The 27,044-nt window shown below is 37.5% G+C and overlaps 1 protein-coding gene across 2 annotated transcripts; it reads right to left on the reverse strand.

Moving 5' to 3' along the window:
- Positions 1-57: 57 nt before the first annotated feature.
- On the reverse strand, positions 58-26,309 carry SENP2 (SUMO specific peptidase 2). 2 transcript variants are annotated; one of them, XM_015814150.1, is made up of 17 exons: positions 25,951-26,309; positions 23,748-23,803; positions 22,441-22,550; positions 21,622-21,697; positions 20,940-21,015; positions 18,713-18,869; positions 14,528-14,631; positions 13,740-13,807; positions 12,493-12,538; positions 9,771-9,831; positions 6,990-7,154; positions 6,558-6,689; positions 5,485-5,688; positions 5,308-5,387; positions 5,003-5,087; positions 2,917-3,012; positions 58-946 (listed from the first exon to the last, which is right to left on the reverse strand). In XM_015814150.1, the coding sequence occupies exons 1-17, from the start codon at positions 26,061-26,063 to the stop codon at positions 884-886; spliced, it is 1,692 nt and encodes a 563-aa protein (XP_015669636.1). In that variant the 5' UTR covers positions 26,064-26,309; the 3' UTR covers positions 58-883. The 2 variants fall into 2 exon arrangements, 1 of the variants encoding a protein (XP_015669636.1); XR_001548843.1 differs by lacking the exon at positions 5,003-5,087.
- Positions 26,310-27,044: the final 735 nt, after the last annotated feature.

Raw genomic sequence — 27,044 nt, forward strand, 5'->3', positions numbered from 1 at the left:
ATAGTTGAAAAACACTTATTTCACTTCTAAACAGAAAAGGCAATGAAAGTCACATAATTTATATCATTTTTACTAGATATCTCCATTTTAGTTAAACTAGCTTGGAATTCCAATACATGTCCAACACATACAAGAATACAAATAAATACTCTCATACAACATTTTAGTTTTTAAATAAAGAATAATTCCCACCTAGGGCTTTCACAATGGATTTGTTACAAATCAAACAGAATTTTCCATTTTTCAGCATCACTAAGATCCAGTTTTATGAAAATATAAACTCAGGAACATACAATGGGTAAGCACACTCCTTTCAATATCTTGCAAAATACAGTCGTCCCAACCATAGTTTTCCAGACCAAATGCCTCAACATTAGTATACAATAAAACTTCAAAAATAAAGCTCAAAAAGCATGCTTTTTTGCTTATAATCAAAGGGCGAGTCCAAATTGTATTTTGGTTTGAGTGGATCAGTTAAAATTAATGGGACAAATCAGCTACAACTACAATTGCATTACTTATAAGCAGTACTAAGTTTGAATCCAATCAGGGCATTGAAACCATAGACGACCTGGTATTCTTTGGAAAATCGCAATATTTATATATATATATATATATATATGTCACGTAGGTCATATTCATCCAAAAACTCAGCATCGTTCTACTTAAAAATACTCTGCAGATTCTTGCCTTCATATTTTTTTTCTCCCTGGAAGGAAAATTTCAAGAAAGCAAGCTTCAAGAAAAAGCTTCTGGATAACTCCCATCTCTGAATGGAGCTTAGCCAAGAGAGTATTTTGAATCTTTGCCTTTAAATGGGTACAAGTCAACTGTATACTCAGATGGTGTTTTATGCACATGAAACCGTAACAGTGGTCTGGCATCATAGCAACTGCTGATGAAGAATCTCCCATACCATTTTTTTTCGATAATAAGGCATATGAAACTGCAAAAAGAAACTCCGTTAACATATTTCATACTTTCATTTAGCAAACATGCTATCTATTTTATTTTTGCTTTCCTTAATAACAAATGTTCTCTCAGTAACTGACATAGCACACATGCACTAGAAGTCAAAATAAAATAATCATTAAAAATGAGAATCACCAGCCCAGGATATAGAATACAAAAGTCATAAAATAGCTATTTGACATAAAATTAGTAAAGCTCTAAGTCTATAACTTCTTGTGTCTAAATTGTTAAGTATCTAGAACGGGTAGGCAACCTTAGCTCTTTTATGACTCGTGGACTTCAACTCCCAGAATTCCTGAGCCAGCCATGCTGAGGGGAAAGGGAGAGGTTTCCAAACTGAGCCATGCTGACTCAGGAATTCTGGGAGTTGAAGTCCACGGGTCATAAAAGAGCCAAGGTTGCCTACCCCTGATCTAGAAGAAGAGAAATTATTTGCCTAGTTGTTGAAATATGGGCACTAAGCAAGACTCCGTTGGAGACTGCATTCACAGAATACATAACCTAGCTTAGAAAGCTCTCCCTAATGTTCATTCACTCTAAGAAGACACTAGGGAAGGGACAATCATTTAGATTTTGGCCTCAAGTCAATAAAAGTCAAAGCCAATATTTGCATAGGGCTTGGAAAAGACCGGAAGCCAGTGCAACTATTAAGGTATTGGCATTTCATGGTTGTATCAATCAATACCGTTTTAAAAGGTCCCTCTATTCTGGGACCTGAAGATCCCAAACTGTTTTCAGGAGGTATCCTTACATACAACACATTACAATAATCCAACTGGAAAATCAGTTTGTTCCCTCTTATCCAGATATGGGCTACAACTGGTATATTAACCAAAGCTGATAATTGGAGCTTTTAATCATTGAGACATCTTGTGCCTTCAGTGATAACATAGAATCCAGGAATAATCCAAGCTGCACATTTGAATTTTGGAGGAAATTTAACTTCTCCTACTGCCAGAACAGATTAACCACTACTCAACTAGTCAAATTAATCACCTTTAGATTACTGCCTCCTTACTACAGAAATTAAGCTTTAGTTTCTAGCCCTCATCTAAACTGTTGTCTTGTACAATACAGGTCACCTATTGTCCTCTCAAATTAAGAAAAACAGATAATATCAATCTACATACCAATAACATGAACAGCGACATAGTGTTTAGTAGGTATTTGCCAATATGAACACATTACATTTGTGCTTTGGGACCTTCACTGGCTTCCAATCAATTCTTATATGCAATTCAAAGTGCTGATTTCACCTTTAGAGCCTTTCAAATTTTGATATTGAAGCATCTCAAAGGCATCCTCCACTCAATTTCAACTTGCTGAATACAAAGCTCCCAAGAAAATCTATTAGTGGTTCCTCTTTTCTGAGAGGCCACTGCTTTTATGTGGTGGTGCTGATGCTGTGGAATAGCCTGCTGTCCGAAATCTGATCAGCTTCCACTTTGTTAGGCTTCAGGAAATTATTAAAACAGTACTTTTTAAGACTGTAACTGGCTTGCTTTATAATTTTATTCATGTTTTAATTACCCTTGTTATATAAAATCATTTATACTATGCACATTTTATTAAGATTGTAAGTCAGCAAAAGTTTCATGGCAACAGATTTTTTAAAAAAGTAATAGTTGATTCAGGATACCATGTTTACCGGTATCAAAATCACAGTGAAATCCAAAAGAGCCAATTGGGTGATATTTGCCATCTCCTTCTTACATAAGGGAAGCCAAAATAGTTTCTGTCCAAAAACTAATCCAAAGATGAATCCAGACAATTAGTTTCATCTAAAAATGCTTGAAAATAATCAGTAATTCCAAGCATGAGCATCTTATTCCAGGGGATAATAATAATAATCAGTCTACTGTTTCTATCACAGCACTAATAACAAATAAATATCTCAAGAGATAGAGCAGCAAGAAAGTTATTTCCTAAAGTATTTCAACTCACCTGTGTAAATGCAATGGGTTTATCCCTAGTGACAAAGTCTGCAAATTTGCAAGTAAACATTCCACAGTCACTGCCATTTAATTGCTGCGGAATTTCCTAAGATTGAGAAAAGGGAATGTACAGGAAAGCCTATTAACGTTTTCTTGTTTTATTTAAATTACAGATCACTGAAACCTAAGAGCAGGAATTCTATAACAGATCATCAATTAAACAGGCATCTAAAATGATTGCTCAATTTCAAAAAATTATATAACAATCTGTTCTTTAAGGAACAGGAAATTCCTCAAGATGGACAATATAATATATGTTTATTCATTCAAATTTACAGGCCACCTACATCATGATCAAGTAACTTTGGGTATCATACAATAAATCTTAAAAACGATTAATCTATAAAAACAATTATTAAAAAATGAAAAACCCAAGTCTAAGAGAGAACAACAGATGTTAATAACCATGGAGCCACTTCAATATCTCATTGGTCTCCTGGGATCTCTGGGCCTGATGGCATAACCAGATTTTGAGGGACTTCTGGAAACTCAACAGCGATAGAGCCAGGTCATTTCAGGGGAATTTCCATAAAGCAAGTGGCATTCACCAAATGCAACTCTCATACAGGACCCATAGCATGCCTCTTCTGCTGAATCTGGTTGGATGGGCAGATACATTCAGGGAGAGACAATCCCTCAGATAACCCAAACTATGCCATGAAGGGCTTTAAAAGTCAAAACCAGCACCTTTAATTGGTCCCAGAACAAACTGATAACTAATGCAGCACATGGAGCAGAGGTGTAACTTGTATTGCTGAATAGATACACATTAATGCCCCGCACTGCTGCATTTTGCACCAGCTAAGTTTCCGGATACTCTCAAGGGTAGCCCCATGAAGAGGGCATTACAGTAATCCAATTGGGAGGTGACTAGCGCCTGAGTGATTGTGAGCAGAGCCTCCGATCTTGGAACTGGTGCAAGCAGCACACAATATAAAGTTGTGCAAAGGCTTTCTGTCTGGTCTGAAAAACCACGTCTGCACTTGAAGATTCAGTTTAGCTGATTTTTTGTTAAAAGCCTATACACAGGATTCTTCTCAACAGTCAGGGTTAGAGTCAGATAAGAATCAAGGGTATTCAAGGGGGGTTAGTTCACTTCTGGCTATGTAACAACTCTAAGCTGATCCCTCTTTTAATTCCTCCTCCTGGTTCTGCCAGTCCTTCTCCTACACTTTCCTTGCTATGACTGACACCTGCTGTTCAAGCACAATTCCTGAGTCCAGGAAGACTCCGAGATTACGCATGGAATCTCTCTGGGACAATGCAATCCCATCCAGCAGCAAAAAATAGAATAAATCAGGAACTGGCAGGCCCTCAAATCCCAAACCACTCAGTTTTTCCAGGGTTTAGTTGAAGTCTGTTTTCCCCATCCAGACTCTCATAGCCTCCAGGAAACGAAATAAGATGTATACAGCAACACTTAATTTTCCAGAGGCAAAGATGAATAATTGGGAATCCTCAGCGTACTGATGACACCTCACCCCATGGTGACAGATGAGCTCACCCAGCAACTTCATGTGGATCTCTCCCCTCCACCCACATCACCACTGACTGGAATATCACTTGATATTTTAGAAGCTTTCACCTAATACAAGACATTTTATTTTTAATAAACAAATGTAGGTTTATGCTGGAGATTCAGAAACTACACAAATGTCCATTTAAATAGAACTTCACTGCATCTATATGTTGCACTTAAATCAGGTCTGGATATAATAATCCTAGGTAAGAATCTATGATTTAGCAAATCAGACCTGAATACCCTCTCTTACCCATTACATCTTCCCTTATCTCTGAAGTGCTGTTGTTTTTTAAACCACAGACCCATTTCATGTGCAATAAGGAAGCTGTGGTTTGAAGAAGTCACCACTGAAGTACTGAAATCAGTATAGAAGGGAAATTGGGTGTGTGTGAAGTCTAAAACATTTATTCCTAAATTAATAATTGAATCTTGTTGAAATGACCATTTTAGAAGTTTAGAACTTCTAAACTTTTAGATGCACAGTAGAAATGAAAAACACAACAGTTGCACATACATGAGGCTTCATACTGTAAAGTATCCAAGACGAAACATTAATATCCAGGTTTTTCTTTGCTTTACTTTCCTCTTGCAGATATTGTCTGTTCAATAAAACCATAACAAACAGTGATAACATTTTCCTAAGAATTAAGATCATCACTCTTCAGAGGTAATAAAGTTTTGCATGCTGTATTTTTAATACATAAAAAGTAAAAAATATCCACCCAGTTTACAGCAATCAATAGAAGTAATGGTTCATTTTATCAATCTAACAGAAAAAGTAAAAGGGGACATTTTTTGTACCATTAGACATCTACTTACAATAATCTCATACAGATCCTGATGCCATTTTGTCCCATTGAATCAAAATATTTGATAGTTTTTCTTCTCAAATCTATAATCTACAACAAAGTGAAGATTTTAGTAGAATCCGGCAGGCAACCATCACATTATATCCTCATCACCCAAAGAATTTCAGAAAAGCTAAAATGTATTTACCACTAATGCCCAATGTAGTCTGATATGAATAGGCACCAAGATTATGTCATGTTGGAATAAGTCAACTTCTTTGGTCCATCTTTTTACTGCATTATAGCCCATAGAACTTAGCTTGGAATAGAAGAAAGTACTAAAAGCATAAAGTACTGGAAATCCTGGCATTTTATTTCTCTCAACCAGAAGATTCATATAGAAGTTAATGACCTATATCAAAGAGAAGAGACAAGATAAGAGGAAGAAACACACACAGAGATACGTATACATGCATATATATATATATCTTCTAATATACTAATAAAATGCAATTAATTCTCAGGGCTATCTTTATAGAGATATTCCCGCAAAGCCTTTACTGGAATATTTCTATTCCTGAAAAATAGCCCTGAGAATTAATTGCTTTTTATTAATACACTTGAAATAGTGTGTAGGCAGTCCTCATTTAATGACTGCCTTGTACAGCAATAATTTGTAATTTTACAGTGAGAAAAAGTAACCTTGTGACCAATCCTGACATTTATGACCTTCAGAGGCCTGTAAAGAAAAACTGAAGTAAGATCAGAAGCATCGCTGCGGTTCCATTTAACAACTGCTTCACTTAATAATCAAGTTGCTGATCCCAATTGTGGTTGCTAAATGAGGACTTCATGTAAGACATACAAAGGGCTCAGGAAGTTACAATTCAATAAGGCAAAAAAGGGAACTGATCCAGTCCAGAAGACAGTTCCAGTTCCCACCTGCCCTGAATAAGGTGTGATGAAACAAGCTTAAAAAAACAATCACATTTTTGGCACACATTTTCCTTATTTAGGAAGAAGATGCACACTGGACAAACTGTCATGAAGCTGATGAAGTGGAACTATGCTGCCTTTCCATCTGTCTCTTATGAGGGAAATTAAAAGCAGAAACAGACTGAGATGACCTCACTCAACATTTTGCAAGCCAGATATACTGGTCTGATAGGCAATTCAGGCCTCTAGATCAGAAGCTTTCCAACCCTGTAATAGGTCATTACAGTTATTTCTACAACAAAGGACTAATGAAACTTTAGCTACTAATGAGAAAATTTATTTTACCACGTCATTGAGCCACTGCTGGTTTCTTAACGTTTGAATGTCTCTTCGTGTAATATTCAGCTTGAAGGCACTAGTCAAAATTTCATCATCTTGACCATAGCTCAGAGCATTTGCTATCTCTGTTTCCATATCCTGGAAAAACATTTTATACTATGAAGGTCATAAACAGTTAACATTAAAACTAAACTTACACATTTTGAGGAAGTGAAGTGAGGATAGAAACAACATATTCAGGTTTTGTTTTATCTTGTAAAGAAAAAAGTGAATACAAATATCTTACTTCTAGCATACTTTATACTGAAAATAACAGTTTGGATATAATCTCATTTGAATGACTATTTCTTGAAATAAGTTACATTTCTATACTGGGGACAATAAAAACAGAAAATATCTGGAGCTAATTTCAGATAAACTTAGTCCTTTAATGCCTACCTCTGTAAACTCAGGAAAGCACTCTGTAGCCTTTTCCAAACTTAGATACTTTTCTCTTATTTCAACCAGAGAACGTCTTCTGTATGACGATTCTTTCTGGACCAGGCTTAATCTAAGTGATACTTCTTCTGATAGATCATTTCCCATCAAAGGCTGCATTGAGTTCTAAAGAAAATGGAAAAAAGAAAATGCAAAATCAAACTCTGCAATTGGATTGTTCACGGAAAGGAATCCTTCAAAAGACAAAGAATCCCATCAAAAGCTTCTTTATAAAACAACCAACTAGGAAATCCCTTATCTTTTTACGCAGTGAACTCCTGAGGCTTGTAAGAGTTTTAGCTTATAAACTAAACTTTAAAAAGGGAGGGGGAGAAGTAACGAGTTTATGGTTCTCTGAGATTGAGACACGAGATATAAAAAAACTGCTTGACTCTTCCCCTGCACCATGAGGTTAACTCTCAAGAAAAAAAAAAAGTTGAAGGGTTTACTTTTTCCTTTTCTCACTCTTGGAATATGCCCAGCTCTCTTGACACATAATGAAATCCTCAGGTTTGGGGCTTGCAATTGCTTATTTAGTACTGCAGGCAACAGCATGGAAGGTTTTAGCAGAGCCGAACACAGGAAACTACCTCATAACAGACTGTTCATCAAGTCCAGTATTACCTATTCCAACAGTAACATTCTAGGCGTCTAAGTCATGATCATCCACATCATATTTGAACTGATGTGAACTGGAATTCATCAGGGACTGAACTTAAATCTTATACCTGCAAATAATGAAATTCATGTCACTGAGCTATAGTCTCCTATTTGTTTCCTTTTCTTCCCCACTCCCATCCCTCCCCACCCTTCAGCAACATACATTTTAAACCACCCTGAACCTATACAACCAATTTCCTAGAATGGTTCCTGACTGTACAGTTCCAGCTGGTTTGGCATAGAATCCTAAAAAATACACTCAGATCTGTTACAAAAAAATCTGAACAATTTCAGTAAGTCATTAAAAGAAACACAACCATCATTCTGGTTTTTACTCTACGTTATACAATTAACAATGCAGACTATCCATGTCCAGATAAAATAATATACTTCTACATGAAAAGCAGGAGAACACTTTATTAGTGCAGTGTATATTACAATATTAATCTGTTGTATTGGAGATAAAACAACAACATGGCATCTAACCATTTTACTAGTCAGAACTAAAAAAGTTGTCAGACTCCAAGATGTTCCTTAGAAGTAAACACATACCTGGCTATAACATTATGCCAAGTATTTAAATCTTAATTTATTAAGATTGACAAATGGTTCAAGAAGTTCACAAAAGTTACTCAAGTGTGGTTAAGAGATTTTAAACAACAATCCCCTCCCTCCCTCAGATTATCCCAGCCCATCCTTGAGACAATGAGTGTGCTATAGGCCCTCTCTATTAAACAATGTGATCTTGCAGGACTAGGAAAGTATGACATTGCTATCACAAACCCTGCATCTCCCTCAGAGATATGGACAGTGCCCTCTTTCCTGGGGTGTAGGAAGGGCTTTAAGATGTGGGGTTAACAAGTTTGTGGAGGCCTTGTTGTAGTTTTTTGTTGTTGTTATGGTTGTTTTAGCCTGAGTTGTCCTTTTTATGTTTTAAACTGTTTTTAGGATTTTGTAAGTGGCCCAGAATCTGTTCAAGTAGGTGGCCATAACAATTTTAAAGAAATACCGGTAATAAAAAAATGGAACTCTACCATTATAGAGTATAATAATAGAATCTTAAAACCTTAACAGAGATTCTCTCTCCCTTCTCTTATACCAATCAGAATCAAGCTAGGGCAATCTTGATTTTTTTTTCTTATTCCATCCTCTCTATTTGGGCTAAGCTAATATTTAGATAACAGTAATTGAATTCCTTCTTCAACGCCATCTCCACACAATTCTATACAACAAATTGTTTTTCTATATATTTAAACCGGGCTCCTGGGGGGGGAATCCTCTGTAGGATTTTCTTCAAACCAGTAACATTAATTTGGAAGTCTTTTATCTTGTCCCGTTATACAGCAGCCCACTGGCATCTTGGAATTTGTCTAAGGTGCTGGATTTTGAGGAAAATAGTTCCTTTTTAATTACATTCTCAGTAGTAACATTGTGATTCGAGAGCTCTGTAATTTGTCTTTCTCGAAGTTAATATTTGCATTTTAATATTTAAAATTAGGAAGGATTCTTTATGTTTTTAAGTAAGTTTGATTTTTAAAAAAAATCTCTGGTGACATTGCTCTATTTCCCAAGGAGGGAGAAAAGTGCTTGTTTTTTTGTATATTTACCACAGCACGGGGTGTGATAGCCCTCTCCTTCTGATAGCGGTAAGGGCTAGGATACCAATGATGCTACTTTAGAAGGTAATAGCAACAGGATTTATCAAGCCACTACCCTAAAGCAGAAGATAGAACCAGGATGAGAAAACCCAGAGGCATTCTGACACAGGAGATTTGAGACTGTGAGCTTTCTATTCTATGTGCTCGTTATTAATATTGTTAGGAAAAGGATTGAAAAGGAAAAGTTAAGGTTCTGAAATGCAAGGAAAATAATGCTTGGTTGAAAATTTTCAGAAGACTGTTCTGAATGGTATTTGAAAAATTAATGACGGCATTCTAAACAGCTTCATTGTAATGCATTTCATTTCTTGTAATTATTTTAATGACATTATGTTGGCTAAAATTTTAATTGAATTCCAAAATAATTATTAATAAAATTTAAAAAAAAAAAGACAAAAGTGTCACAATAAAGAGTGCATCTCACCTCTTTTTTCTGTTTGAATACCTTTTCATGTTCTGTTGTTCTTTTTGCTATTATTATTGATCTGATAGAAACACGGAGACAAAGAGGTTACTGGGAATATTACAAAAGTAGAAAGAAACACTTTTATTATCAGGAAGAATTTTACAAGCATTTTATACCTGCTAAGCTAATGTAATCCTACAGAATAACCTACAGAATATTCTGTAATCCTACAGAATAAATGTCAATTATAGTGGAATACAAAGAATGAAGCAGAACTAAATTATACATTGTTCAGTGGCTCATCCTTTCACACAAAATGTTATTGCTGAAGAATTATAAAATCACTACAGCCATGTAAAAAAGGATCTAGGATTAAAAGTTTGGTTAAATATTTAAAATCTGTAGTACAGTGATGAGAGAAAGTCTGTTAACACATCCGAACCAACTGTGATCCTGCAACCCTAGGATCTATAAATGAGATGAGACCTTCATGTAGACTATCTTATTACATAAAGAGATTCTGGTTAAAAACCAAACCACAATACCATGTCATGATCTACTGAACACACTATGCCAATACTCATTTTCTTTGAGTCTGCTCTTCATGACACAGGTTTGTGAAAGTGAATGATATTTCGATCAAGAGAGACTCGCAGAACTTGAAAAATAGTTGTCAATGCTCATCAGAATGGGAGGCTTACAAAATTACCGTCAACGGTCCGATAGAAAAGTGTAAAAATGGAGAAAATGCACATTGTGATTAATTCCCAGTAATAGTTGTCCAACAAAATTCACAAGAGCAAGGCATGTAATGTTCCAAAAGGCTGCAAAGAATGCCAGGTTAACAGCAAAGGATCTACAGGTCATTCCTCCGTAGCCTGATGCCAGCAGTCATAAATTTACCATACGCAAAACACTGAACAAAAGTAATTTACAGGAGGGTGTCAAGGAGGAAATCGCTACTACCAGAAAGCACATCGCTGCCCATTTTAAGTTTGAAAAGGACTTTTGCAATGAAAACTTGATTCTGCAGTAGGGTCAGACCAGTTCAAAGTAGAAGTTTTATGCATTAAAGAGAAACATGGTATTAGGGGAGAATCAAACCTTGCATTCCAACAAAAGAACTTAACTCCAGCTTTGGAGCATAGCAGTGGAAATGGTATGGTTGCAGCTGCTTTGCAGCTTCAGGATCCAGAGACCTTGCTCTCATTGAGGGAACAATGAATTCATTGAGGGAACAATATAATTTACTAGCCAATTCTACAGGAAGATGTCAGGGTATCTGTCTGTGAGTTGAATTTTAAATGAATTGGGCTCACGCCACACAACAATAATCCTAAACAGAACAAGTAATAGAATGGCTAAAGTAGAAGAATTCTGTATTTTGAATTGGCTGAAACAAAGCCCTGGATTTAATCCAATGAAACATCATGGCATAATCAGAAGCAAATAGTTCATGCGAGAGAGCCCAAAGATATCAATAGATTAAAGCAATTCTGTAAGAAAGACTGAGCCAAAATAAATACTTGCCTGTTGATGTGCAGATCTGATTATCTGGGACAGAAAATGTTAGGTGGAATCAATGCAACTAAAGTGCCACTAGTTATGTATTCTAATACTTTATATACTTTCAATGTGTTCACAAAAAGTATAACGCAGAACATTGTTTTCATGCTGTTTGTTTAGCCAGAATCTCTTTATCTATTAACAGAAATCAGGTAAAGCTGAGATCTCAGTGTAAGTCATAGTACTACAGGATAGCTCTAGAGTTTACAAATATCTAATTAATCTGTGTTTCATTGAAAAAGTTCCAGAACAGCATCATCAAATGAAATGTTTAAAACTATACATCCACTATATTTTCAAAATTAAAAAAATCAACTAGCTTTTCATTTTAATTTGTCTCTCCAAATTTTATATGTTGTTAAGTATGTACTAAAACTAATATGTAACACCCAATTTCAAATTTGCTTCACTGAGCCAGAATGTCTCAGTAGAGTAGAGTAGAGTAGAGTAGAGTAGAGTAGAGTAGAGTAGAGTAGAGTAGAGTAGAATATGGAAGGGACCTTGGAGGTCTTCTAGTCCAGTCCCATGTTCAAGTAGGAGAACCTATACCATCTCAGACAAGTGACTGTCTAGCCTCTTCTTAAAAAACTCCTGTGATGGAGCGCCCACGATTTCTGGAGGCAAGCTGTTCCACTGGTTAATTGTCCTCACTGTCAGGAAGTTTCTCCTTAATTCCAGGTTGCTTCTCTCTTTGATCAGTTTCTAACCATTGTTTCTTCTCCTGCCCTCTGGTGCTTTGGTGAATAACGTGACCCCCTCTTCTTTGTGGCAGCCCCTCAAATACTGGAATACTGCTATCGTGCCTCCCCTATTTCTTCTTTTCTTTAGACTAGCCAAACCCAAGTCCTGCAGCCGTTCTTTGTATGTTTTAGTCTCCAGGTTTTTGATCATCTTAGTTGCTCTTCTCTGAATTTTTTCCAAACTCTCAACATCTAGAGCACAAATGCTCCTGGCTCATGGCATAGATAGATTCCAAAAGATGACATATAGAATAAATGCTCCCAGTAGCACATAACTATTTAGATATGAGTGTTTTGTTCTTCCACTTATGACACAATGCTAATTGGCACTACTCCTGAGAAAAGGACAAAAACAAAACCTGATGCACAAATATTTTCTAGGTTCTAATCCTCTCTTAAAACCACAAATTATAAATCAATGCACTTTCACTTACCTGCTCACATCATCTTTAGAGCCCAAGGGACCAAAGTTCTTGATTCCTTTAAAAAAAGGATACAATAAACGTAACTCAGTTGGCCTCCCTACACATTGGTGATATTTTAAAGGAGCATTGGTTGTCTCACACATTTTACTGATGTATTCTTTCAGTTCTTAGTAATTAGCCTAGAAAAGAAAGCTTTTCAAAGAAGAATTCAGTTCTTGATGCAAACCAGTAACTCATTTCCAATAAAAAGAAGCAATTTTGTTTGATCTGCTGATAATGAAAAAAAGAACCCTGCTGGGGGGAAAAATAGACAGGAGGTACACATGATTTCAGATACTATTGTTGAAAACCTGGGATGCTTGAAGATCAGACCTTGCTAAAAAGGGCTACTTATTCAGAAACAAGACTTCTCTTTCAAGCCCATTTTCTTTTTCCTTTTGCCTCACTTCCACCCACTATACTAGCTTCTTCCCAGTGCAGCTACCTCCTACCTTTTCCTCACTTCTATGGGTTTTGTTTTTCTTTTTCTGCTGCTTCTGCTGAAATCAGTGTGAGATCAATTTGCCTACAGTTCAAATAAAAAGCAATATACCTCCTTTCTTATTCTTTCCCAAATAAAAAGTAATAAACTTCATAGCTAGTCCCTACAGTACTAGCATCAGGACTGCAGACCAGATTCAAAATGAAAAAGGAAGCCCAAAAGAGGCAATGTCAGTGCTCCAGGATCTTTGAAAAATATAGTTCAATGGTTCTGAGATCACATCTGACAGTTCCTTGAGAACCTTGGGGTGTAATCCATCTAGTGCTGGTGATTTGAACTCGTCTAGGCTGGACAGGTGCTCACTTACCATTTTCTTGCCTATCTTAACTTGTGTTTCTAGTTTATCTTAATCCACTGGACAGATAACTTTAAGATAATAATGCATTTTAATGTACTCAAATATAGAAATGAAGGTAAATGCATAACAGAAGTTTAAAAGGGAACTTTTAAAGGGGGTTAAAGATACAACAACTGGAGATCATTTTTATAAACCAACAAGGGCAAGTGACAGACCCTGAATTATAACATATCAAATGTTTACCAGTATGAAATGTCAAGGCAAGGTTGTAAATAAAAAATATTGATAACTAAAGTACAAAGGTAAATATACCATTCACTATACATTTTTAGAAAGTTTCCAATCCGTCATTTAATATTCCACTTAGATTTTAACTTATTTCACTGCTATATACATTTATTCACTATTATTACTTACCATTTCTTGGCATTTCAGATGAAGGGATGAGATCAAACTTTAAGGATCCAGTGGCATAATCCTGAACACTTTATTCAATGCATTTGAAAGAACAAAACAATTAATGTTTTGTTAAGGAAAAAAGTATTGACAGTAAAGCATGATATTGAATTTAATCTACATTTTATATATTGTATATCAACAGATTTAATACTGGCATTTAATCATTAATAGGGTTATAGCAGGGGTGTCAAACTCGTAACATCATGACATGTCATGACTTTTTTTTCCATTGCTGACAATGGGGTGTGCACGGTTTCGCCATGATGCATCCGGGCCGCGGGCCAGCAGTTTTGACACCCCTGGGTTATAGGTATGCCATAGATTTAAAAGATAAAACCCTTTATATAGATAACAATATTCCACATTTTAATTTGGGTTAACATCACATGTATTGTAATAATTGCAAACAAGTCTGAATTTATAACAGCTTTAAATTTGGCTTAAAAACACTTATCTGCAGTTCAGAGATCACTTCTTATAGAAACAGGTTAAATATGATCCTGACTTGTTTTTCCACATGTATGGAGAAGTGAAATGGTAAAACAGGACCCCTAGTGGGCATTCTAAATCATTTAAGTTATGAATTAAGCTTAGAATGGAATATGAATGCAACCAATAAATACTACTGCATCATATGGTTTAGGATGGTATTTCTAATTCTCAATATCCAGCATGCAAAATTCCAATTGCTTTACTAGTTTATTTCATTGCCTCACTTTAAATATTATTTTTCTGCAAGAACTTACTTATGGTAATTTGCTACTGCAGCAGAAGAGTGAATTTTAAGACTCTTTTCTTTTCCTTGCTTAAGCAGTTCTTTATATTTTTCTTGCTCCAGTCTCTGAACTCCCTAGGATAAAACAATTATTACAATTATTTATATTTAAGAGCATAATAAACTTGATACTTAAAATTCATATTTTAAGCATGCCCTTTTGTACTGTGCTTGAGATTTCATTCTATAAAACAGGGGGAATCATTTTATCTACTTCCTACCCACCAATGTCAATGCAGGAACCAGGCAACCCGATTGCTAGACACTCCAGCCTCAAGCTGCTGTTTTTGAATGGGGGTCTCCCTGTCTAAGACATGATTGTAGATGAGAAGACAAAGTAGCATGTGTTTCTGAGACCTAGCTGGATGAATGAAAGCTCCCCCTTCCTGAGATTCCTTCAGCAAAGTTCTGCACTTGGCATCAGTCCCAACTCCAAGGCAGAGGAGCTGGCATGTACCTGAAGACCTTTGGCATTGTGATAAACACTATTCTTCAGGTTTAGCAGATATGATGTTAGGATTGTGAGGCAGGACCAAAGAGGCAAACTGAGGTTGCTGCTGTTCTACTGCTTCCCCAACTACATGACAGTATCTCTTCCCAAGCTGTTGGATCTTATTGTAGGAGTGATTATGGATTCCGTCAGACTGCTGATACTGGCAATTTTAATCTCCTCCTGGATTTGAAGGAAGCTCAAAAACTTTTGACAGCCACAACAACCATGTCATCACTGGCCAACCTACTTTACTAGCTACCCAGTAGATCTGGCCTTTCTCCTGCAGCAGATGAGATAGGATTGAACTTTCTAGTAATGTTTACTTTCTCCTGATGGTGAACTAGAGCAGTGGTTCTCAACCTTTTTAATGCCGTGACCCCAACCGGTCGTAAGTCGAGGACTAATCCGGTCGTACGTCGAGGACTAAACCGGTCGTAAGTCGAGGACTAAACCGGTCGTAAGTCAAGGACTACCCAACCAGTCGTAAGTCGAGGACTTTCCCTGCCCGGGAGCACCGCACATGCGTGGTTCCGCCCCCTGCGCCAGCCGAGGCGTAGCTGGCAAGCGGCAGAGACGGAGCAGGCCGACCACCAGCTGGCCCAGCCCAAGGGAGGTAAGGCACCCGCCGGAAAAGGGGGAAAAAATGGCGGACAGCCTTGCTTGGCGACCCCCATGAAATGGTCAATCGACCCCAAATGGGGTCCCGACCCACAGGTTGAAAACCACTGAACTAGAGCCACCAGTCTCAGCAAGAAGGAAAGACTTGTTCAGATGGTCCCTTCAGAAGTCTTACGGAACTGTAATGGTTTCAGACAATATTTGGGGTTTTCCTAGAAATCGGGAGGACATATACTGTATGTTGAATCCTGTTTTAATCTCTGACACACAGAGGCAACCAAGCCATCAGACAGGATTATCTCTAAGCAGTTTCTCCCAGCCACTGATCCTGTGCAGGTCCTTGTTTTTCCAAAGAGCCCTAGGAAATTAAGTAAGCAAAGATATATCTGGACTGATGTTAATGGAAAAATAAGAAATGGAAAGAGATATGGGTATGATGTCAAATTCAGGCCTATGCTGAGCTGATAAAGGCACTGGAGCTGAGTTGCTTCTGATCTTTCACTGAATCTGTAGAATATCAGTCAACTGCACTAGTTGGAATGCCCCAGGCCCTTTAAAGGGAGGGATGGGCCAGAAGAATCCATTATTATAAATTGTGATTGTCTAACATTTCTTGAATAAAACTGCTTGCATTCACTTCAACCTAGACATTGAATAGAGGGAATATATTAGGATGACAGAGGGGATGACTTGAAATCTTGATTAGCTTGAGCCCCTGAATGTTGAGGAAGTGAACAGAGATGTCTCTAATCTCAACTCTGCCACCTGTAGATGGGCTCTCTGGCTAGTTGGCGAGGCTAGGGAGAGGACTGAGAACTGAATCTAGCCTATACTGTAGTCAATGGGACCACAATTACAGAGGGTTTCGGAGGAAACAGATTATTTGGATCCAGGTTATCTATCTGCAGACTTGGGCATGGGATGGAAATTGCAATGGCTGTTCGTAAAGAGACTTGGGTGTATGGAACTAAACTATCCTTATCCTCTTGTTGTGGGGAAAATGGGAGTCAGGACAACAACCCTGTAGTGATACATTACTACCAAAGCCCAATGATGGATACAAAAGTCCTGTCCTAAGGTCTGGTAACTGTCAAGAGTCTGGCTGGGGGAAAAAAAGCTGGGAATCAATTCAAAGAAGATACAGTTGGTATTAATGCTAGGACTGTAATGTATTTTACTCTTGAGGACTGTGCTTCTTCCCCAGATACAACAAGCTTACAGATGGGTTTCTCTTGGACTCATGGCTCCTGCTTGAGGAGCAAGGAAGTCAAAGCCAGGAGGTCTCTATTCAACTTTGGCTGGTATGCCAGTTGCACTGAGGATACATGTCTGAAAATACTATAACAGTGATGGCGAACCTTTTAGAGACCAAGTGCCCAAACTGCAACCCAAAACCCACTTATGCATCATCGGGTGCCGGGTGGGTGTGGTCCATTGGGGGGATGTGGCCCATTGGGTGGGCGTGGCTGTGGTGGTAACAGCAGACTGGGTGGGATTAAAAAGTTCAATCAATCAATTCCAACTTTGCGAGATCTTTTTTTCCCGCGAGAAGTTGAAATTGATTGATTAATTGAACATTTTTCTTTGTATAAGGCGGCGGAGGCCTAAAGCGAAAAGGTTTTATAAAACCCAGCTGAAGGCCTAGGACGGTGCGAGTGCCCACAGAGAGGGCTCTGAGTGCCGCCTCTGGCACCCGTGCCATAGGTTTGCCACCACTGTACTATAATTTGCTCTGCAGAAGCCCTTGCTCACTAGTCATGATACTGCTATGTCACACCACTACTTTGGGAGCTGAATTGCAATGTATTTCTGAGTACAATTTATAAAATGCTGATATGGTCCAGGGCTTAGGCATCTAAGACACCATCATTTCTGTATTGATTCTGCCTGTCCAGTCAGACAGCACCTACTAAATGTCCTCACCTATCAGAAGTTATTGTATGAGGGGAACTAATGATGGATGTTCAAGGCATCAATAGAAAAAGATAGTTAATATTTGTAATAACAAATGGCTAGATTGGAAAAAGGTAATCGTTCACTAGCCAATGGAAAAGCACTGTCTTATGAGTCCTGAAAATAAATGCCTAAATCTGATTAAGTAGTAACCGATTTACTTAAGCAAGAACAAAAAAAAATATTTTCTGCAAGTTGTTCTCTTTTGGTCTAGCCTACTTTGCAAGACTGTTGGTGCAGGGAAAATAGGCGGAGTGAGCATTATACCTGCCACTTTGAATTACGCAAAATAAAGGTGGATATAAAAAGTATATAAATGTAACAAATAAATAAAATAAAAATTATTTAACACTGATTGGCAACACTGTTAAAAGTTCCTAAATATTTATTGCTGTATAAATTTGACATAGTTGGTTGCAATAAGCAATTAATATGTTAAGAAAGTATCAAACATCTAGACTAGCCTTAATCAAAAAGATTTAGCAAATGTATGTACATCTGAGTGTACCTGCATTAGTGTGTCTGTGCACATATGTATACAAAAAACCACACATGTAAAAGATTAAATTGGACTATTTCTTTAAATAAGCACCGCAGTATTAATACTGCCAATATAATTATGGATTCACTGCTAGGCATGAACAGAATGCCAGCAGCTTCTCTCAAAGATCCAAACAATTGAGCCACTTGGAACATACTCATACACCCCTCTCCCCCCCCCCCCCCCCCACAAAATCAGTTACAAAAATGAGTGGCCCAAAATCACCCTTACAAAAGTGAGAGGCCAAAGCCAAGAAAAACAAAGTACAAAATACTTTGTCATGGCAAGAAATATTAGTTTATCGGTGCTTGGAAGTGTCTTGACTTCAATCAAAATTCTACACTGAATAAGTATTACATATATTCTTCCAATTCTTATACTGAACATAGAAACTATAAATTTTAATATAATTCAATCAATTTAACGTACATTCTGCCTGAAACAAACTGCTTTCGCGTTACTGAATCAAGTTCCATATTCAAATATTTTGTAATAATGTATCTGCTATGAAGGATGATTTAAAATGCAACTTTATATATCTGCAGACTTGCCTCTTCCACTGTATAATGAGGTTTCCTTAGATATCTTCCAGGCTCCAAAGAAGCAGCTTCTAATGAATGTCTGCGGGTAATATGCCTCCATGGCCGCAAATCCTCTTGAAGCACATTATGACTTTTCTTGTTACTGTTTTTGGAAGTAAAGTCATCTCTGATAGAAAATAATAATAACAAAATTAAGTACACTGCTGAAATCTGCATTTCTATTTGGATAACAACATGTCATTTTGAAAAAGGTACGTATTTGAGGATTGCTAAAGAATAATTATTCTTATTTATATTATTTCAGTCACAATAATTCAAGCTACTGGTATTTTGCACATAAAAAAATGTCGGAGAAAGCATAATTAATTATAGCCCACCTTCCTGAGATTTCACACATTTCCCTGATTATTCAATTTATTTTCTAAGTTCACATAATGTTAAATAGCCAAATGTATAAAGAGTTGAAGTTGAATTCTATATAATTTAGAAGCAAATTTCCTGTAGTATTTAATCTGTATTGATAAATGAAAACTTCCTGCAAGGCAAGTTTATGTCTCATGTACAATGTTCAACAATGTTTGTAAGAATACGCATTAATTCTCCTTGCATCCTACATTGAGGATGAGGATAAAGCCACATTGATCTAGTGGTTAATGCACCAGGGTAGAAAGCAGGAGACTGAGTTCAAGTCCTGCCTTAGCCATGAAAGCCAGCTGGGTGTCTCTGGCCAATCACTCTCTCTCAATCCAGCCCACCTCACAGAGTTGTTGTTATTGGGAAAATAGGAGATGTATTGGCTATATTCACCGCTTGGGTTGTTTGTACACACATACACACAAACACACACGCATCCATCCATATCCAAGTAGCACGGTGGCCTAGAGGTGAAGATGCACACCTTCCACTTGGAAGGTTGAGAGTTCAATTCTAGGCAGCGGCAGAAGCTTCTCTATCAGGGCGTAAAGAGAAAATATCTGCTGCAAACTCCATGTAGGCATCAGGAAGGGCATCTGGCCAGTAAATGCTCAGCTCCATTCAGTCACCCTGACTCCCCTCCAGATAAAAGGGATTAAAGGGTCATACAAAAGAATATATATATTCTTTTAGTAATTTTTATTATTTTTGCAAACAACCCAAAGTGGCAAATATATAAAATATATCTGTGTGCATGTGCGTGCGTGCGTATAAACAAAACATTGCCTCCTGAAACTTAGTAAAGACTTCTGAGTCTTTTATTCCTCAAAGTTCTACTTAACAAATAAAATATTCACCTCCATGAAGGACTGTATATTAGGAAATGTCTATTTTGCTTCTCATTTTTAAAACAATCATCACACTTTTAACGTTAAATTAGAACAAGGTTGCAGTGCAACGAGTGCAAAATGCTTGAGATTACTATCAATCCCAATGGAAAGTAAGTATGTAGGTAGCTGGTTAGAAAATGTTTTCTAAACTGCAATACTAATTTCAGGAATGAAAGAAATGATATACTAGTATATTATTAGCAATATACCAATGGCACTGGTATATTATTGGCAATATACCAATGGCACCAGTAAGTCCATACTTGAAATACTGTGTCCAATTTCAGCCATCATAATACAAAAGAGCTTCAGACTCTAGAAAGAGTGCAGAGAAGAGCAACAAAGATGATTAGGGGACTAGAGGCTAAACTGTATGGTGAACAGTTGCAGGAACTGGGAATATCTAATCTGATGACGAGAAGGACTAGGGATGACATGGTAGCAGTCTTCCAATATTTAAATGGCTGTCCCAGAGAGGAGGGGATAAACCTATTCTTCCAAAGTACCTGAGGGCAAGATAAGGAGTAATGGATGGAAGCTTAATAAAGAGAGAACCAACTTAGAATTAAGGACAAATTTCCTGTCAACAAAAACAATTAATCAGTAGAACGGCAGAAGTTGTGAGTGCTCCATTACTGGAGGATGTTAAGAAGAGATTAGACAGCCAATTGTCCAGAATGATACAGGGTCTCCTGCTTGAGCAGGGTTTAGACTAGAAGATCTCCAAGGACCCTTCCAACTCTATGGCCATCATAATACAAATGTGACATATTATTTTGTAATATGCCACATTTTTGTACAATGCTAGGTTCAACACTAATTATTTATGTTACAGTAGACAAGAGAAAAACTCCAAAGGGGAGTACTGTAATGGCCCTGTATTCTAAGAATTTCATTGTCTGTTGGCCACCAGAGAAAATTAAAGGTTTTACCTCATGTAAGTCACTGGAATACGAGAGTCAGATGCTACATCTGGATGAATACAGGTACCATAACTTGCTTTTTTATCTATGGAAAAGATAGTCAGATTCATCACAACTAATTCCAAAACAACAGTATTCATTTTAATCTTATATGGCTGTACTCCAAAGAATTATTCAAGTTTGCCATATCAAACACATAGCAAAACTCATCCTCACTGGCAGATGTATTGGCTAAGAATATTTATATGATGCAATCCACTGCCAACAATTGACTTATAAGGAAACTGCAGCATTCTAGAACACTTTTCATCAACTGATTAAAAACAAAAAATATAAGAGATACATACTACAGCATGGAAGAACTGGAAAAGCTCAATATATACAAAGCACATATGGGAAGGAAGTGGTAAAAGAAATGGCCGTAACTATTTAAGAATATTCAGTGTAGACCCAATACCTATAAGCAATGGCCTACAATGTATAAGAGTAAATTACATCTTAGTGCAAGTAAAATAATAGCACAAACTAATTTAAAGGAATTATAACATGAGCTTCTTCTTAATCAAAATCAACATATTTTTTTTCAATTTATAATATGCCATATATGAGTTAAGTACTTCACTAAACAAAAATAATTACACTTATTAGAATAACAGGATCTAAAATATAGCCAGAGTATCTATTGACTTACCAAAGTTACACATCTGCATCTCACAGCTAGGTTGCATCTGCTTATCAGCCAAGGCATCAGAAGCATTTGAAAAAAACTTGAAAATATTTGCATTAGTGTTACTCTAGTTATGTCAAACGAACAAAGGCCCTCAGCCACAAAATCTTGGTGGTCTTAAACTATATAGGTGTGATTAACAGGGCCATCAGAGACTTCTCCCCTTAAGAGCCACTAATTCATTCTCTAGAAGAATAACACACTTGTTTTACCTAAGTAATGTAGACCAATACTTTCTGAGCTGCCACCAAAAAGCATTACATATAGAAGAATGTTGCTTTCCTGTTCAACTCTTAATGAAAGCTTTTTCCCACTCACTAGCGTTCATTTCTCATGCATTCATTCAGCAGCTCTATAGTCAGTCTTAAGGATCAGCAAGAAGAGTACTTGTTTGCTTTCTCTGTTTATTCTGAAGAAGCAAGAGGAAACAGAAGAAGATACCTTTGCCCAGAGTTTGCTTTGCTGCTTGTGAAATATGGCAGAGGTAGTTAAGATAGTAACGCTAAGACTGAGGACACAGGCTGACATCAATTCCCAGATACAGAAGTTCACTTGGTGACATTGGGCCTCTATTTCTCAGCCCAACTATTTTGACTGGGGTGTACTGGAGAAAATATGTATGTTAGCTTGAATAGCTTCCAACTTCTGGAAATGATACATTCCGTTCTCTCTCTAATTTAATCATGTTGCTATTCCAGAAGACAAAAGATCACAGACCCAAGGATTTAATTTGCAAACAAAATGTTTGCACTTTATTTTTATCTTCTCAAAAGGCACACAAACCTCTTTTGTAGTTTCAGCATATTGATCTCCAACTTGAAAATATTTAGCTGTTAAGTGGGATGGTAGCTTAATCAGACTGACAATTCCTTGAGTGAATATACCAAAAATATCTGGAAAAAGTTAAAAGTATTAAGCTTATAGTCAGAAATGCTGACCTTCAAAGCAAAACATCATATTTATAAACAAAATGACTCCCGAGTTCATTTGATTCAACTTTGGCAAATGTAAGAAGAATATTTGGAATAAAATTCATGCAGCATGATTTTTTTATTCTGAATATTATTCTTACATTTGCCAAAATTCATAGGTAGGTCCAGCAATGTCTGCAGCAAACTTTGAGACCCAAAAACATACACAGGGTGATGTCATTGACTTGTCTTATTGTACTGGCAGGATGCATTTGATATGATAGCATTTACACTTTCCTGTTTATAAACATTGTATTGACTTAAGAGATATACAGTATTTATGAAAGTAAATTCCCTTCCTGTTCTTTTATTCTAACATTCTACAATCTATTGAAAGTACTAATGTTTAGGGGGGGGAATTGTTTTCTATCTTGGTTCAAATGCGATATTCATTTTATTTATTCATTCATGGTACATATATAACACCAAATTCCCAAAATGATTCAAAATACTGAAGTGATTACTATCTTTTTATTAAATCCACCTCATCTACAGTTATACAAAAAATATCCTAACTGTGGGAATCTTCAAAAATTCATTATAAAATTAAATCATGAGCAATGGCTGCTGCTACTTATTGTTAAAAGTCCTTCAGTAAGGATTTGGACTAGCAGATACTTGCCTGTTTTAGAACAGGCTTTTTATTATATTGCTTTATTCAACACTTTACTCCCCCTGTTCCACTTCCATATACCAGATAAGACAACCTCCCCATATGGACATTATTTTTAATAAATTTTCTTTTTGTTCTAATTAAATTATGTATCAGTTCCCTATGATTATATACCAACGTTTCTTACCTGCAGTAAAGCAGCCTTATAGCTTTAGATGTTAGTAAATTAGCTGTTTCGAGTTCAAAACTGTTTACATATTTCCAAAAGTGCTATAGCACTGTTGCAAGCACCCAGGAAATGTCCTAAGTTTGAAACAGCATTGTTTTGAACTTGAAACATTTCTAAGATGATTAGGCAGCAATAAGTTTAATGAGTTGAACATTCTTACTTTTAGGTCAAAACAGTTTTCATAATTGTTAATTATCACAATTTAGAATAAAATCTTTTCAAATATTTATGAAGTTATATTTCAGTCATGAGAAACATCAAAGAAAGTAGACATTACCAAGTTTTCGTCTTTTTGCTTGCTCCTGATCAGGCTCTTCTACATAGGACTGAGAACTAAGGAGAAAAAATAAATCTGTTTAAGGAACAGTAGTGCTGACTAAAGAACTGGTTCACATAACTATAAATTAAATGCTCATATTTTTAAAAAATTCTCTACATCAATAACTGGGACATTATATGATCTATGATATTCATAAAATGATTCATTAATACTTTGTAACAAAAAGAATTATGTGCATGTTTAAATCACATGACTTTTTCCAAAATATTTGCTCTGAGATTGGCAATAATATCCTGGGAGTTGAAATGCTGTATTCATTCATTCATTCATTCATTCATTCATTCTTTATGCTGCCATTTCCCTATAAATTAACTCTGGGCAGCTTACAGATTATAAAACGAATAGAAAAATAGGTACGATATATTTCTCCGTGTGGGCCCCTTCCTTTGGATTATCTTCTCTGCAGAGATTAGGCTGGCCCCAACTTTGACACTGAAAATCTGGTTTTGCCAATAGGCCTGGGGAACCCAGAGTGGGACGGAGCCAATCAAGTAGCTCATTTTTTTTTCTTGTTGTCACCAGAGGGGTTGGGAGTTATAGTTGTTATTCTTTTAATATTGGTTTTTTATTGTTTTATAAGCCTTCCAGAGTCACGGAGAGTCCTATACAATCTTCAAAATAAACAAATATTATAATATTAAAACAAATGAATATATTAAAACTTGCAGATTAAAATGTAAAAAATTATATAAAATCCAAAATTAAGAGACAACGGACAGACGAAGAGATCCTCTTATCACTGTTAACTACTTCCAGTGGTGAGCGCTCCAAGCCAGGTTTTAATACCCCTCTGGGAGGCCAAAATGATGGGAGCAGTTCTCCAGTGGTGGAATATTCCACAGGGATGAGGCCATCCTGAATCCACATAAACATGTCTTTCCCTCCTCTCCCCACAACCTCATCCCAATTTAAATCTTACCTCAGTTTAGTAACTCTATGCATTTGATGGAGTGAGTTGCAGCTTATAAACATGTACACCTTTTAATAAAATTGTTAGCTGGAAAAGGTGCTACCAGACCCTCTCTTTGGGGACCTCACCATCCCGCCAGAATTTTCCAATTCTGTGAATCCATCCACAAAGAGGGAATTTAATAAGGATCTAAGAACCAGTTTGGTCTAGTGCAGGGGTCTTCAAACTTGGCTTTTTTTATGGCTTGTGGACTTCAACTCCCAGAATTCCTCAGCCACCGTGCCTGGCTGAGGAATTCTGGGAGTTGAAGTCCACAAGCCATAAAAGGGCCAAGTTTGAAGAGCCCTGGTCTAGTGATTATTAAGGCATCAGGCTAGAAACCAGGAGACTGGCAAGGTGTAGTCCCGGCTCAGGCATCAAAGCCAGCTGGGTGACTTGGGAGGCGGGGGGGGGGGAGAAGAGTATTAGGTATTTTCGCCACCTTGAGTTATTTATACAATTAAAGAAAGCGGGGTAAAAATAAATAATAATTGCAAAAGAAATATATGAAGGAAAAGTGAATGAGTCGAGAGGAAGGGAAGACCCAGCAAGTCAAGGCTAAAGGGAGCTGACGTGATGCCCACTTTAACTTTAATGAAGAGAAGGACGAGGGGGGACATGATAGCAGTGTTCCAATATCTCAGGGGTTGCCACAAAGAAGAGGGAGTCAAGCTATTTTCCAAAGCGCCTGAAGGCAGGACAAGAAGCAACGGGTGGAAACTAATCAAGGAGAGAAGCAATCTAGAACTAAGGAGAAACTTCCTGACAGTGAGAACAATTAACCAGTGGAACAACCTTCCTCCAGTAGTGGTGAATGCTCCAACACTGGAAGTTTTTAAGAAGAGACTGGACAGCCATTTGTCCGAAATGGTATAGGGTTTCCTGCCTGAGCAGGGGGTTGGACTAGATGACCTTCAAGGTCCCTTCCAACTTTACTATTATTTATTATTATTATTATTATTATTATTATTATTATTATTATTATTATTATTATTATTAACTCTAGCTCGGGCTATCATGCAGGAGGCGTTCAGATCCTTTCCCGTTTACGTTGAGTCTCTCTCGATTCACGCCAAAGTCTATAAAATCTTCAGAGCAGCATCATGGAAGTATTTTGCCTTTACCTTGTTCCGGGAAGCTTTTCGATTGCCCGGACTAGCCTACAGCCCTGAGATGATTTCGTGCTCTCACCTGTGATACCGCCTCTTCCGCGGTCGAGGTAAAGAAGAAGGCTCCACATCCCGGTGACAAGAGGCAGGCGCGAATACCCAAGAACGCAGAGTCTCACAGACCCACTTGTACATAGGCCTCAGCCTCCACGGCAGAGGCCGGAACTACGTCACAGACGACGCGTACCAAATAATGGAAGCCCTTCCCTTATCGCCGAGATGAAGAGAGGCCCTTTTTTAAACATTCCCCTCGGTCCGCGCAGTTGGGGCAGCTCGACTCATGACCGGCCTCGTTCTGGCAGTTCGGACGGAGTTTCGTTTCGGTTCACTTCGCCGACGTCAGGCAAGCAATCAGGCACCCTCGGCGTGGCTTCCTAGAGTCCTACCTAGACCAAAACCAAACGCATTCTGGTTCAATATAACTCGTCTTGGCTTCCAAACTCGGATTTTCTGATTTGTGGTTTATGAGTCTATGTCAGGGGTAGGCAACCTCGGCTCTTTTATGACTCATGGACTTCAACTCCCAGAATTCCCGAGTCAGCATAGGGAGTTGAAGTCCATGAGTCATAAAAGAGCCGAGGTTGCCTACCCCTGGTCTATGTGCATTAAGCTATTATTTGAAATGTCACAATTAAACATTGGTTTAACGTAATCCATGTCTTTAAGGGTCTGTTCTTCTGGGCGACTCTAATGCTTAGAGCGGGATCGTAGGTTAAGCAGATCCGATCCTGCTCCCCTTGACTCGCTCGTTCATTTATTAATAAAGGGGCGGCCTACAACCAATAAAACAGCACGGAACCAACAGCAATACAATTAAACACTTTTCCCGGGATTAGTCCAGGTGCAACTGTGTGTCTCTGGACGAAGAACTATCAACGGGAGTACAGGCAGAGCACGACACCTCAGGCTTTAATATCCTATAAAGCCGCGTTTCTCAACCTCGCCAATTTTTAACACTCAGCCGTTGAAGTCCCTACATCTTAAAAGTTGTCGAGGTTGAGAAACGGTGCTATAGGGAATAGTGGGGGACCGACCAAGCTTCTGTATGTACCCTTTGTACAGGAAATTTCGCCATTTACTTAATCTATCGAAGGAAGGAGAAATTGTGTCACTCGC

The sequence above is a fragment of the Protobothrops mucrosquamatus genome, unplaced genomic scaffold (assembly GCF_001527695.2).
Source record: "Protobothrops mucrosquamatus isolate PMUCROS unplaced genomic scaffold, P.Mucros_1.0 scaffold225, whole genome shotgun sequence".
Taxonomy (NCBI): Eukaryota; Metazoa; Chordata; class Lepidosauria; order Squamata; family Viperidae; genus Protobothrops; species Protobothrops mucrosquamatus.